The sequence below is a fragment of the Podarcis raffonei genome, chromosome 10 (genome assembly GCF_027172205.1).
Source record: "Podarcis raffonei isolate rPodRaf1 chromosome 10, rPodRaf1.pri, whole genome shotgun sequence".
In the NCBI taxonomy this organism is placed as follows: Eukaryota; Metazoa; Chordata; class Lepidosauria; order Squamata; family Lacertidae; genus Podarcis; species Podarcis raffonei.
In genome coordinates this window covers 69,363,350-69,376,196 of record NC_070611.1, presented here as the reverse complement: position 1 = coordinate 69,376,196, position 12,847 = coordinate 69,363,350, and the positions used below count along the sequence as shown (strand labels likewise).

The following is a 12,847-nucleotide window of genomic DNA, read 5'->3' as shown; positions in this document are numbered from 1 at the left end:
ATCGTGCTTCCTCTCCTCTTCCAACTACAGAACAATACCAATGCCTAACCACCAGTACCAAGAAAGTTGTGACGATTTGCTACGAGATAGGCAAAAACCAAGTGGCTGGTGCCAATTTGCCAAGTGGAAAAATTCCTACCAGACCCCTCAACGGCGACCAACCAAGGTCCGTAGCAAGGTCAAGGAACGAAAACCTGAAAGTGCGGGAGGGTGGGAAAAACCGGAACAACTGGCAGGCGGGAAAAGAGGGAGATCCCTGGCCGCGCCTGCCTTAAATAGGGCAGGCCACGCCCCCAGAGCCAGCTGATTGGCTGGCCAGGGGGTGATGTGGCTGGGGATTCCCCCAATCGCGCGGGGGCTGGGGGCTGGGGGCTGGGGGCGTGCAGCCCGCAACCCCACCTCCTCTGCAGGGCGGAAGTGGCTTTACTGGAAACCCCAGGTGGGGAGAGTTGCTCTTGTGCTCAGATCCTTCGTACGGGTTTCCCATAGGCATTTCATTGGCCACTGTGAGAACAGGATGCTGGACTAGATGGGCCATTGGCCTGATCCTGCAGGTTCTTCTCAAGTTCTTATGTTCTAATTTGGCCCTTGTGGCAGTGAGAAAGACCTCTTTCTCCCACCGAAACCCCTCCCGTTGCTACTTTCAACGATTCCTTCCTAGCAGCGCAACCTTCCTATATCGCTGACGCCGCCCGCATGCCGTAAGCTAGCCCGGTTTGACTGGATGGGATGAAGAAGTAAGCCTCTGTTGCCTGCGTTTCTTTTGCCATGCGAGAGATGAACAGTATCTTGTTCAGGACTCTGAAAAGGATTTCAGCTTTGTATGAGTAGGAACCAAGTGGGAGGCGCAGGGCAGCAGCGGGAGATGGGGGGGGGGGTTGCGGATTGCAATAAGGCGGGCGGTAAGCAGAGAATAAAAGCTTGGAATGTGTAAAAAGAGCAGCTCCAGATAACAAATCTGTTAGGTCCTGGGCTTAAAAGGTTCTTAATCATCTAATTACCTTGAAGGAGTTTTTCATCTTTTCGTGCGTAGCTGTTTTCAGGTGGTTGCTCATTCCACCCACCCTCTCTGCTCAGAGAAGGATGGGGGGGGGTTCATTTTGCCACCAAAAAGAAAAGGGGAGGGAGAGGGGAAGAAGAAGACGAAGACGAAGAAGAAGAAGAAGAAGAAGAAATATCTTGTTTGTTGCAAGTATTTCATGCCAGCTCATTCATGCTTTGGGACACATAAAAGAATGAGGGCTTCAAATATGAATTCATCCCAGGGTTTGGCAGATCCCACGGCTGTGCCTTTCCCCAGGAACAGCTGCTGCATGTTAGCAGGCCTTAAGAGACCCTTCAGGTTCAAACGCGCTGATTTCCTTTGTCCCTTTCCCTCCACTTAAGAAGCGAGATTTGCCGCCCCTCTTGGGTCTCCGGAATGGATGCTCTCCAGATGGAGAAAGAAGGGTTCGTAACAGGTGCGAGAGGAACGAGCCGGGGAGCAGGCCTTGGGCAGCCAAGCAGAGGCTGCCCTGCAAAGCTGCCCAGAGAGAGGAGAAAGACTAAAGAGCAATAGATAAATAAGAATGTCAGAAGAGCTTCCTGGATCAGGCCCATCCTGCGCTCACAGTGGCCAATCGGGTGCTTCAGTGGCAAGCAGGACCTGACACCACAGCAGCACTTTCATACTCTTTTTATCCAATGAGTACAGGGACATCCTAGTTCAGCATCAGCATCAGCATCATTTTATTATCTATACACCACCCATTAATGTGGGAATGTTCAGGGATGCAGGAGAGGATATATTGTCTGATTATAGCCTTTCCAGCTTGTTTACACAAGTTCACAGTTTAGCAGAGTAACATTCCCCTTTTTAAACTCACAGCGGATGCATTTGCTCAGGCTCGCTAAAGCCTCTATAATAACTGTTCTGGTATTTCCCCCTTAATCCCTCATAAAAAGATAAGGCACGACACAGTCTTCTATAAAAGTATAAAAAGAGTTTACTCACTCACATTCTGTTCACAATGCCAGAAGGCAAACGTAGCATAGAAAAGTAACATACACCTGGAAATTATCTCATAAGGAGACAGCCCATTTGTCCTCTCTTGGCTGGAAGCCAAGAGAGCATCTTTGGCTAAGCAGATGTTGCTTCTTTGATGCATGTGGAGAAAGAGAGAGAGATGGCTCCTCTGCCCTGTGCTTTTGTCATTACCTGCACAGGTGAGGCCATGCCCACTTCTAGTCACATGCAGAGGGAGTCTGTCCCAGCCCAGAAGGATACAGGAAGTTTACCTGCTTGCTGGACAAACATTCCTCCCCATGTGTAAACATGTTCACTCTGGGAATGTTGTACTTGACTGCTCTTGTGTTTCACAACCCACAATTAAACATTTACAAAACCTTCCCGATACAGGGCTGCCTTCAGATGTTTTCTAAAGGTTGTATAGTTACTTATCTCCTTGGCTCAGGGTTCGCATAACTCTACACCAGGCATAGGAAAACTCGGCCCTCCAGCTGTTTTGGGACTACAACTCCCATCATCCCTGACCACTGGTCCTGTTAGCTAGGGATGATGGGAGTTGTAGTCCCAGAACATCTGGAGGGCCGAGTTTGCCTATGCCTGCTCTATACCCTCCACCATTTCTCCAGTGAAAATAAGGACATCCTACCATACCCTCCGATGAAAATAGGGATGTCCTAAGGAAAAGCGGGACGCGGGTGGCGCTGTGGGTTAAACCACTGTGCCTAGGGCTTGCCAATCGGAAGGCCGGTGGTTCGAATCCCTGCGAAGGGGTGAGCGCCTGTTGCTCGGTCCCTGCTCCTGCCAACCTAGCAGTTTGAAAGCATGTCAAAGTGCAAAGTAGATAAATAGGTACCACTCTGGCAGGAAGGTAAACGGTGTTTCCTTGCGCTGCTCTGGTTCGCCAGAAGCGGCTTAGTCATGCTGGCCACATGACCCGGAAGCTGTACGCCGGCTCCCTCGGCCAATAAAGCGAGATGAGTGCCACAACCCCAGAGTCATCCACGACTGGACCTAATGGTCAGGGGTCCCTTTACTTTTACCTTTAAGGAAAAGCGGGACATTCCAGGATCAAATCAGAAACTGAGGTGGCTCCGTAAAACCAGGGCTGTCCCTGGAAAATAGGGACACTGGGAGCGTCTGCACTCTGCCCTCCTGCAGTTCCCATAAGAACATAAGAAGGGTTTGCTGGGTCAGGCCAATGAACCATCTAATCTGGCATTGTCTTCTCATGGTAGCTAACCAGATGCCTCAGTGGGCAACTGGCAAGTAGGACTCAAGTGCAATAGCACACCCCACTCCTGAGGTTTCCAGAAACTAGGGTTCAGAAGCCTTGCTGCGAGAAAAGGGTGCCGGGCGAGATGGACCATTGGCCTGATCGAGCAGGATCTTTATTGCAAAAGAAGAAGACCTAGATCAGGGGTCAGCAAACTTACCACACCTCGGGCCAGTGTCTCCAGCGCCGATTGCGTGGCGGGCCGGTGGGTGGGGGAGCGCATGCCCATACGCATGCGCACACACGATTTCCAGTGCACTTCCGGGTCAGAGGAGCACCGGAAACAGCTTGTGAGCATGTGCACCAGCCTGCTCTGACCCAAATGTGCACCAGAAATAATGCTTGCGCATGCGCAAATAACGCTTGCACATGCGCACAAGCTATTTCTGGTGCTCCTCCGACCCGGAAGTGGGCAGCCACCCGGCGCAGCGCCGGTAAGAGCGGGCAGCGGGCGGCAGAGGTTGCCGCGGGCTGGATAGACGAATCCCTCAGGCCTTATCAGGCCTGCAGGCCTTAGTTTGGGGACCCCTGAACTATGTCTTGGGATGGAGAGTAAGAGAGAGGGGAGGGCATCCTCAGGCTTTTGCTCACAGATGCTTCTCGCCAGCACTAAAAAATAAACAAAGGAAATAAAACCGGTTTTATGGGGAGGAGTCCCTGACAGCCCCCTTAACTAGGATGGAGTCTGTCGGAGCCACCAGCAGTCCAATACTCAATTATTCTGTTGTTATCTACAGACATTTATGCCTTCCATAAATCCCCCAGGCAGCACTTCTTTTCCTCAGTTACCTTTTAAGGTTATGGGCATTCTCCTTCTCCATTATTACTTCTGTGCCAATAAATATGTACGTCATCCATCAAGCTAATGGCGCCGTAAACTTTTAGGAAATGCAGATAAAATATATGGTGCGTTAAAGGATCCTCTGACCGGCTGGAGCCTCTCCTGGGCTGGTTCTGTTACACAAGGGAAGGGTGTGACTTTGGAGGCGATGGCAGAGTTGGTAAGGGTGGAGGGAGAGAGAGAGAGAAAGAGAGAGAGAGATGTGGCGAGGCTGGCCAAAAGATACAAAAGAAATTTACAGGGCTTGAAGCCCTTCCTGTCTTATCACTGACCTGATTCCTCTTTTATGGCCTAATAAGATCTCTTTAGTCCCCTTCCCCTGCTCCGTGGCATAAAATATAAATATGATTTTATGACCGTGGAAATTAGTAGTGTAATAATGTAAACACAGTGCGAGCTGTAAATCAGGAGCTATGCGCCGCGCATGGCATGCTTATTACCGCCTCTTGCTTTCCCCGGCACATTAGTTTGCAGCTTCTCGTGGCTTCTTTTCGCAAGAAACAAAAACAAACGCAGGCGATGCCAGGATGCATTTGGAAATTGTTGCTGTTGCTCGCAGTCAAAGACGCGTTGCAGTGTAAGGAAAAGAGGGGGGAAACGGCACCCGCCAAAAGAAATCACAACAAGCTAAGGGCTCGGCCTAAGCAACCTCGCAGGATTGTTGTGGGGCATGAAGGGAGGGGGGAGAAACAGGTACGCCCCCCTTGAGCCCCTTGGAGGAAAAGGTGAGGTGATAAATGCAGTTAATATTGAGAACAACTTAAATTCCTTGCATTGGCATTCTTCAGAGGGGAAATGACTACACTACTGGTGCCGTTTTCTACCATTTTGTGAGGACAGGACCCAAAGACTCTCATCGCCTTCCAAGCTCTACCTCTGGCAAATCCCTGCTGGTAGGTAATATAATAATAATAATTTATTATTTGTACCCCGCCCATCTGGCTGGGTTTCCTCAGCCGCTCTGGGCAGCTTGCAACAAAGATTTAAAATATATCAGCACCTACAGAGGTTTTGGTGGTGGTGCCCCTTTGGACTACAGTGGTACCTCGGGTTACAGATGCTTCAGATTACAGATGCTTCAGGTTACAGACTCCACTAACCCAGAAATAGTACCTCGGGTTAAGAACTTTGCTTCAGGATGAGAACAGAAATCGAGCAGCAGTGGCAGCGGGAGGCCCCGTTAGCTAAAGTGGTACATCAAGTTAAGAACAGTTTCAGGTTAAGAACGGACCTCCAGAATGAATTAAGTTCTTAACCAGAGGTACCACTGTACTGCCCTGCTGGTAGACTCCCTCTCTGCGTTTATGCCGCATCCTAAGCCCCTTAGCCAGCTTTTGGTCAGATTTAGGATGGTGGTCTGATCCTAGTTTGGTCCTAGTTCTGCCACTGCATGCATGTACAGCGGCAGAACCAGGGGCGTAGGAAGGGGGGAGCGGACCGCCCCGGGTGTCAATCTTGAGGGATGGCACGCCGTGGGGGGTCAGCACTTACTGCGGGGCCTGGCCTGCAGTGCGCCCGAGTCAGGCGCCTCTCCTGGGAGTGACGTGGTGGCTCGGGGCCTTAATGTGTGACGTTATATTGTTTTCAATATTCAGTTGGAAGCCGCCCAGAGTGGCTGGGGAAACGCAGCCAGATGCGCGGGGTAGAAATAAAAAAATATTATTATTATTATTTACAGATGAATGCAAATTGTGGGGTTTTGTTCAGTACATTTATACCCCCACCTTTCCTTCCAAGAGCTCGAGCTGTTGTGCAAATTATTTATTTATTTATTTATTTATTTATTTATTTATTTATTTATTTATTATTTTTTATTATTATTTATACCCAGCCACTCTGAGCAGCTTCCAACAAAATATTAAAATACCGTAATACATCAAACATTAAAAGCTTCCCTAAACAGGGCTGCCTTCAGATGTCTTCTAAAAGTCTGGTAGTTGTTGTTCTCTTTGACATCTGGTGGGAGGGCGTTCCATAGGGCGGGGGCCACCACCGAGAAGGCCCTCTGCCTGGTTCCCTGTAACTTGGCTTCTCGCAGGGAGGGAACCACCAGAAGGCCCTTGGTGCTGGACCTCGGTGTCTGGGATAAACAATGGGAGTGGAGATGCTCCTTCAGATATCCTGGACCGAGGCCATATAGGGTTTTAAAGGAGCCTCAACATCCTCCTGTTGTCCTCACAGCGACCCTGCGGGGGAAAGAGGGAGGTTAATGACTGAGAGACAGCAACGGGCCCCATGGCAGGCGCACCAGCTCCTAGGGGTAGAGGGCTCTTTGACCACAGCAATATTTGCTGGCACGGGGGTGGGCCCCCTCGATGCTGAGGGAGCAGAGGAGGCCGAGCGCAGAGCGATTCAACGGCTGGTTACTCCTGAGTGTGAGAGAGGGACCACACTGGGCTCCCCACTCAGCTTCCTCCCGATGATGCGCATTGCCCATTTGTGATGTCACACACACGGCACTTACACAATGTGTTGTACCTTAGAGACCAACAAACAAACTTAGTTGGTGTCAGGGAACTGCCATCAGGGCCGGAGGGAGAGAGCAAGCTCCAGAGGGATTCCAGAGAGCGTCCCGGGATGGGGAGAGGCAGCCCATCTTCTGGGGAAGAGAATCAGTGTAGCACCAGTGGAGAAGGGGGGCAGATGGGGGAATCGGCGAGGCGGTCTCATGACTCCTTGCTGGGGACCAGCGGGGAGAGTAAGGGTCCTCTGCTGCCCACACCCTCCTTGCGCAGAAGGCTTCCGCACAGGGAGAGTAGGAGGAGACTAGGTGTCAAAGAGCTTCTTTGCTGGAAGAAGTTCAAGAAACGCCCACTGACGGATTCTGCCAGCGATTGAGACAGCCACGAGTGAGTGGCTGTCCGGACAGAAAAGGTTCACTCAGGCAACCCAGCCAGGTGTTGGCACAGGCTTACGCACGAGCAACCCCTAGAACCATTACAGTTGGTTTCTAAGGTGCTACAGGAAGGAATTTATTTTATTTTGTTTTGACTATGGCAGACAAACATGGCTACCCACCTATATCTAGAACAATGAGTTGTGTGCATGATGCCATGCGTGCATAATGTGCATCAGCCCTCCCCACATCTTGGTCTCAAGATGGCGCCTCTGTCCCAGGGTCACCCGGTGAACTGAATGGCTGAGTGGGGATTCGAACCCTGGTCTCCCAGGTCCCAGTCCAACATTGCCCAACTGCAGACTGTATATTCTAGTTTCTATGGCTTATTTCTTGGGCTCAGTATAAGGGTGGAGGTGGTTTAGGGAAGGATCTCCATTTTTAAAAAGTTCTCTCTTCCTCATCTTGGGCCGTACCCAAGGCTTGGACACAGAGGGCGAGACCCGCAACTCCCTTGTATCCCCTCTTTCCAAGAAATTGCCTTTTAAAATTTCAATTAGGAAGTACATTAGGTCAATCAGATAAAGTCACACATTGGGAAGAGGATTTCGCCTTTTTAACGGCCCTCGCCTCTTCAATTATCTATAATGAACTTCCTAACAGAGCCTCAAACCTTTTTATATGCTAACGAATCCTTTTATTGGGGCCTCTGCAATTGCCTCTTGTTAATGAATTTGAAACAAGGATGATCAAAAAGGTTATGGCGCCGGCTTGGGGTGGCGTGAGAGAAGGAAATCTCCAAATTTCTTCACATCGCCTCCTTTTCTTAACCCCTCTGGCCTTCTTGCATGTCTTTGTGCTCTGGCTCTGAGTTTCCCCTCCTGGGATCCACCCCAAGGTTCCTTTCCCAAAAATAGACTTCGATCACCTATGGTTATTATTTTTCATTATTATTGATTTGATTTATTAACCTCCCTTCACCTTGAGGTTCCTGGGAAGGCTCTCAACCATTTAAAATGCAACTTTAGAAGCGTTTTAAGACAAATTACAGTCGCAGGAATGCACACATCTCAGGTGCCAAAGCCCTGGGGGCAGAGATGAGTCTTCAGCATAGAGACTCACAGAATGGTAGAGTTGGAAGGGACCACGAGGATCATCTAGCCCAACCCCCTGCAATGCAGGAATCGAACCCGCAACCCTGAGATTAAGAGTCTCATGCTCTACCAACTGGTGACTGGCAGTGGCCGCCGAGACAACATAACACAAGTCTTGAAATACCTACATTGGCTCCCAGTATGTTTTCGAGCACAATTCCAAGTGTTGGTGCTGACCTTTAAAGCCCTAAACGGCCTCAGTCCTGTATACCTGAAGGAGCGTCTCCATCCCCATCGTTCAGCCCGGACACTGAGGTCCAGCTCCAAGGGCCTTCTGGAGGTTCCCTCACTGCAAGAAGTGAGGTTGCAGGGAACCAGGCAGAGGGCCTTCTTGGTAGTGGCACCCGTCCTGTGGAACACTCTCTCACCAGATGTCAAGGAAATAAACAACTACCTGACTTTTAGAAGACATCTGAAGGCAGTCCTGTTTAGGGAAGTTTTTAATGTTTGATATTTTGTAGTGTTTTTAATATTCTGTTCGGAGCTGCTCAGAGTGGCTGGGGAGGCCCGGCCAGATGGGCGGGGTATAAAAATTATGATGATGATGATGCTCAAATCTTGCTTGTGAGTTTCCCATGGGCATCTGGTTGGTCACTGTGAGAAAAGCATGCTGGGTTGGACAGGCCATTGGCCGGACCCAGAAGTCTGTTCTCATGTTCACTTAGGAGTTGCCACAGAGAAGGCCCTGCAGACCTACAAAAAAAATCCCCTCTTCTGATCTGAATCCCCAGTGGGGTCTGCAGGGAAGGGGGGGGGTCTCCCAGAAATTTGGGGGCTGAGTCATTTATGGCTTTAAACACTTAACAGGAGTACCTTGAATTGGGCCAGAAAGCAAACTGGCAACAAATGCAGCTGTTACAAAACGAATACATATTTCTGCATTTTTTAAAATAGCATTGCATTATTCAACAAATGCTGTGTGTGAGCGTGTTGAAAGCTTTTGGGGATTCCATACCGTATGATCAGAGCCTGGCATGGTGGGCATATTTTCCTCACAAACACACCTGATGCTAGTTGTGGTCCATCTCACCCACAGAACAGCATGATTGACAGTCTCCATAATGCCATTCCTAGTCAGGGTAACTGCAGCTGTTCCGCAGCTCATCCATTCCTTGGTGTTGCTCAACTGTTTGTGCCCATGAGGCGCGTCCGCCATCTGCTGTGAGGAGAGATCCCGCCCGCATCTCTCTCTCAAGTCACACGTCTTTCTGCTTCCCCTTCCCGGTGCTTTGAGTCACTCCTTCCCTTCATCCCTCCCTTCCCATCGCCAGTTCTTGAAACTGGGCACCTGAAATCAGCCCCCCACAGAATGTGCTGCTTTGCTGCTTCTCCTTCTGGGAAACAGAGCCTTTCATTAGAATAGGGTGAGGACATATTAAAGGGCATCTCTCCTGCATAACATAAAAGGGGGAAGGAGCGCAGCTCAGTAGTAGAGCAGCTGCTTTGAATGCAGAAGGCCCCAGTGGCAACTCCAGGTAAAGCGGGTGTGCTGGTTCCAAGGGTTAACCGTGCGGCGAGGTCCAAGTCCAGGCCGAGGTCGAGGGTGCGGTATGGAGGCTGTCCGTCAAAGCTGAAGCTGGGTCCAAGGCAGGGAGTCGGGTGAGGTCAGGAACTCTGGCAGAAGAGCAGGACAGGGTGTAGGCAGGAACAGGTTACCAACAATGTTGCTCCTGCAACTTGAGACTGGGGCTGGCTGGCTTTTATCTGCCCCGAAGCATAGGGCGGCCCCGGTCCACAGGTGACTCTCCTCTCCTGGCCCGGAGGCGAGCACTCCTCCTGCGAGAACTTAGTTCCCTCCGCCTCTCTGCCCTGAGCCTCTGCAGCTCAGGAGAGGCTGGAGGGTTACCAGACCCAGAGGCAACCTCAGCTTCCCCTGACGGGGCTGAGAGTGGAGCACCTGCAAGCAATGGGTCCTCCATCACCTCAGGAGCCAGAGCAGACTCAGCTGGTGCCTGCACCTGAGGATCCAGCACAGGTGAGGACCCTTCAGGCTCATGCACCAGCCCCGGCTCAGCTGGTTCTGGAGGTGGGAACTCCTGTGCAGGCTGGGATTCCTCAGGCCATCACAGTGGGGAACATCCCCTGCCTGGAGACCTGGAAAGCTGCTCAAGTCAATGCAGACATCACTAAGTTAGAAGGACCAAGGTGGGCTAAGGTGGATAGTAGTTGAATCCAGGACCGGCTTACCCATAGGTGCTAGGGGTGCAGGGCACCCAGGCGCAAGGCTCTCAGGGACGCTAGGCCGAGAGTCCAGGGCCAAGATTTGGAGTCTGGGGATTGAAGAACCAGGCCAGCCGACAGCTGCTGTCGAGCGGAGCAGAGCCTGTCAGAGCGCCACAGGCTTTTCTGCTGTGGGCGCTGAGGCAGCCAGCCGGCTCTGCCCTCCTGTGTGCCTGGGATTGGCAGGCTGTCGAGAAGCCCACCCTGTGCAAGCATGCTGCTCACATGAGGAACATAGCTTCCCTCCCAAGCCTCTGTGGGGATTGCTCTCCTCCCTTCACCCACAGCGTCGTCCCCCCCAAAAAAGCTCAACAACTTTGGCCTGCCCACCCCAAAAATGGGGGGTGCTGGGCAGTTTTTTGCACCCTGGCGCCGCATATGCTAAAGACGGCCTTGGTTGAATCTGAATGTTGGAAGATTCAGGGCAGATGGAAGGAAATACTTCTTAACGTTGCACATGGTTAAATTATGAAATTTGCTCCCGTGGTGATGACCACCAAACTAGAGGGCTTCCAAAGACCGAATTCATGGAGGAGAGGGTGATTGATGGATGGCAGCTGGAGACAGTAATGCTTCCGTATACCGATTGCATGAGACCACAGGAGGTGAAAGGGCTCTTGTGCTTGGATCCTGCTTGCAGTTTTCCCACTGGGGCACCTGGTTGGCCACTGTAAGAATAGGGTGCGGGATTAGATGGGCCATTGGCCGTCAGGCACTTTCTTGATCTCCTGCCCTGGGGCAGAAGATATAGAAGCATGATTAGTCGCACCAACAGGGTAAAGAACAGCTTCTATCCGTGGGCTGTTAGGCTGCTGAATGAAAAGATAACAACAGGGCAACTGACTTTCGGGTTTGGTGTGTGTGTGTGTCAGTAAACGAGGGGAATTACTGTATATTTCGCTCCATAAGACGCACCTAGTTTTTGGAAGAGGAAAACAAAAAGAAAAAAAATATTCTGAATCCCATTAGCCAGGACAGCAAGCAGGATCACAATTCAGCTCCAGGGACCACACATTCGCTCCATAAGACGCACAGACATTTCCCCTTAGTTTTTAAGAGGAAAAAAGTGTGTCTTATGGAGTGAAAAATACAGTAAGTCTAAGAGAGCTGAGTGGGGGGTACTCATGTAATATCACTGTATACAAGTTGTACAAGTGACAATAAAGTATTTCCATTTCAATTTCAATTTATCATCTTTGTTAAGCCTCCTCTGTACCTGTAAGAGTTTGCAGGACAACACCTAATTAAGGCCGCTGCGAGTTGCCAGATTCCAAATCGGCCTATCAGGAAAACGTAGCTAAACATTTTACTAACTGCATGGGACAATTTCTTTCTTTCCCCTCCCATCCTGCCTCCTCCTCCTCCCTGCTTTCTCCAGGACTGCCCCCAGTTGCTGCACGTCAGTAAGATCTTGGTGCCTGTGGACGTCATCAAGCCAATCACGCTGAAGGCCAAGAACCTTCCTCAGCCTCAGTCCGGGCAGCGGGGCTACGAGTGCATCATCAGCATCCAGGGCAATGAGAAGAGGGTGCCTGCTTTGCGGTTCAACAGCTCCAGCGTCCAGTGCCAAAACACATCAGTGAGTAAGCCCTGCCACTCTGGGCCATGGGAAAGGGAAGAGGGGGGCTGGACTGCAGGAAGAGATAGGGGAAAATCAGTGCCGGATTTACGTATAAGCCAAACAAGCTATAGCTTAGAGCCCTACTCTCTTGGAGCCTCCCCAAAAAATTAAAGGGAAAAAACCTGGATGTACATTTCCAAAATATAAGATAAAAAACTAATAAAATAAAACCTACATACAGCAACAGTGTTTTGTGTTGTGTAGGCTCCTATGATGTAAGTCATGGGCCCCGCCTGCTAGCCTGCTCCCTAAAATATCACTGGTTTGCTCCTTTCTATATATAGGGTACCCACATTCTGCATGGACTGGTTGAAAATGTTATGTGCAAATGGCTTGAGATACCTATGAGGTCCATAAATCACCGTATAGCTTATATTCAACACAAAAAACAGCGGCAATTTGTTGTTGACATATAAAGGGCCCCATTACCTTCAGTAGCTTAGGGCCTCATCAAACCTAAATCCGGCCCTGGGGACAATTGTGATTTTGTTTGCATTTTAATGGGAGACTTTTCGAACCAACACAAAGACCGAAACAGAGCTATCGTTTGAGAACCGTGCTTCTCTGAATTTTTGTGATGCAATTCTCCAGTCAAACGATGTGCATGGGGTGGAGAGGCGTAGGTCGAAGTGAAGGCTATGGATGGCATGCAATCTATCTATGTTCTAGTAGGTCCACGTGATGAGGCAATACTTTCAAATGCCACTTGCTGGAAACCACAGATGGGGAGAGTTCTCTGTGTTCGAATCCTGCTTCAGGGTTCCCCACAGACACTTGATTGCCCACTGTGAGATTGTTTGACTCGGCAGGCCCTTGGCCTGATCCAGCATGTTCTTAAGATGTGGGTCTCTGCTCCACCTACTAGCAGGTTGGCAGTTTTAAAGGCATTTTCTC

General features: G+C 50.3%; 1 protein-coding gene across 1 annotated transcript in view; it reads left to right on the top strand.

The window, feature by feature from the left end:
• Positions 1-12,847, top strand: part of PLXNA4 (plexin A4) — a 590,122-nt gene that overhangs the window by 448,223 nt on the left and 129,052 nt on the right. The window contains exon 10 of the mRNA XM_053407170.1: positions 11,711-11,911. Within this exon, the coding sequence (XP_053263145.1) occupies positions 11,711-11,911 (201 nt within the window). The remainder of the gene's footprint in view (positions 1-11,710; positions 11,912-12,847) is intronic.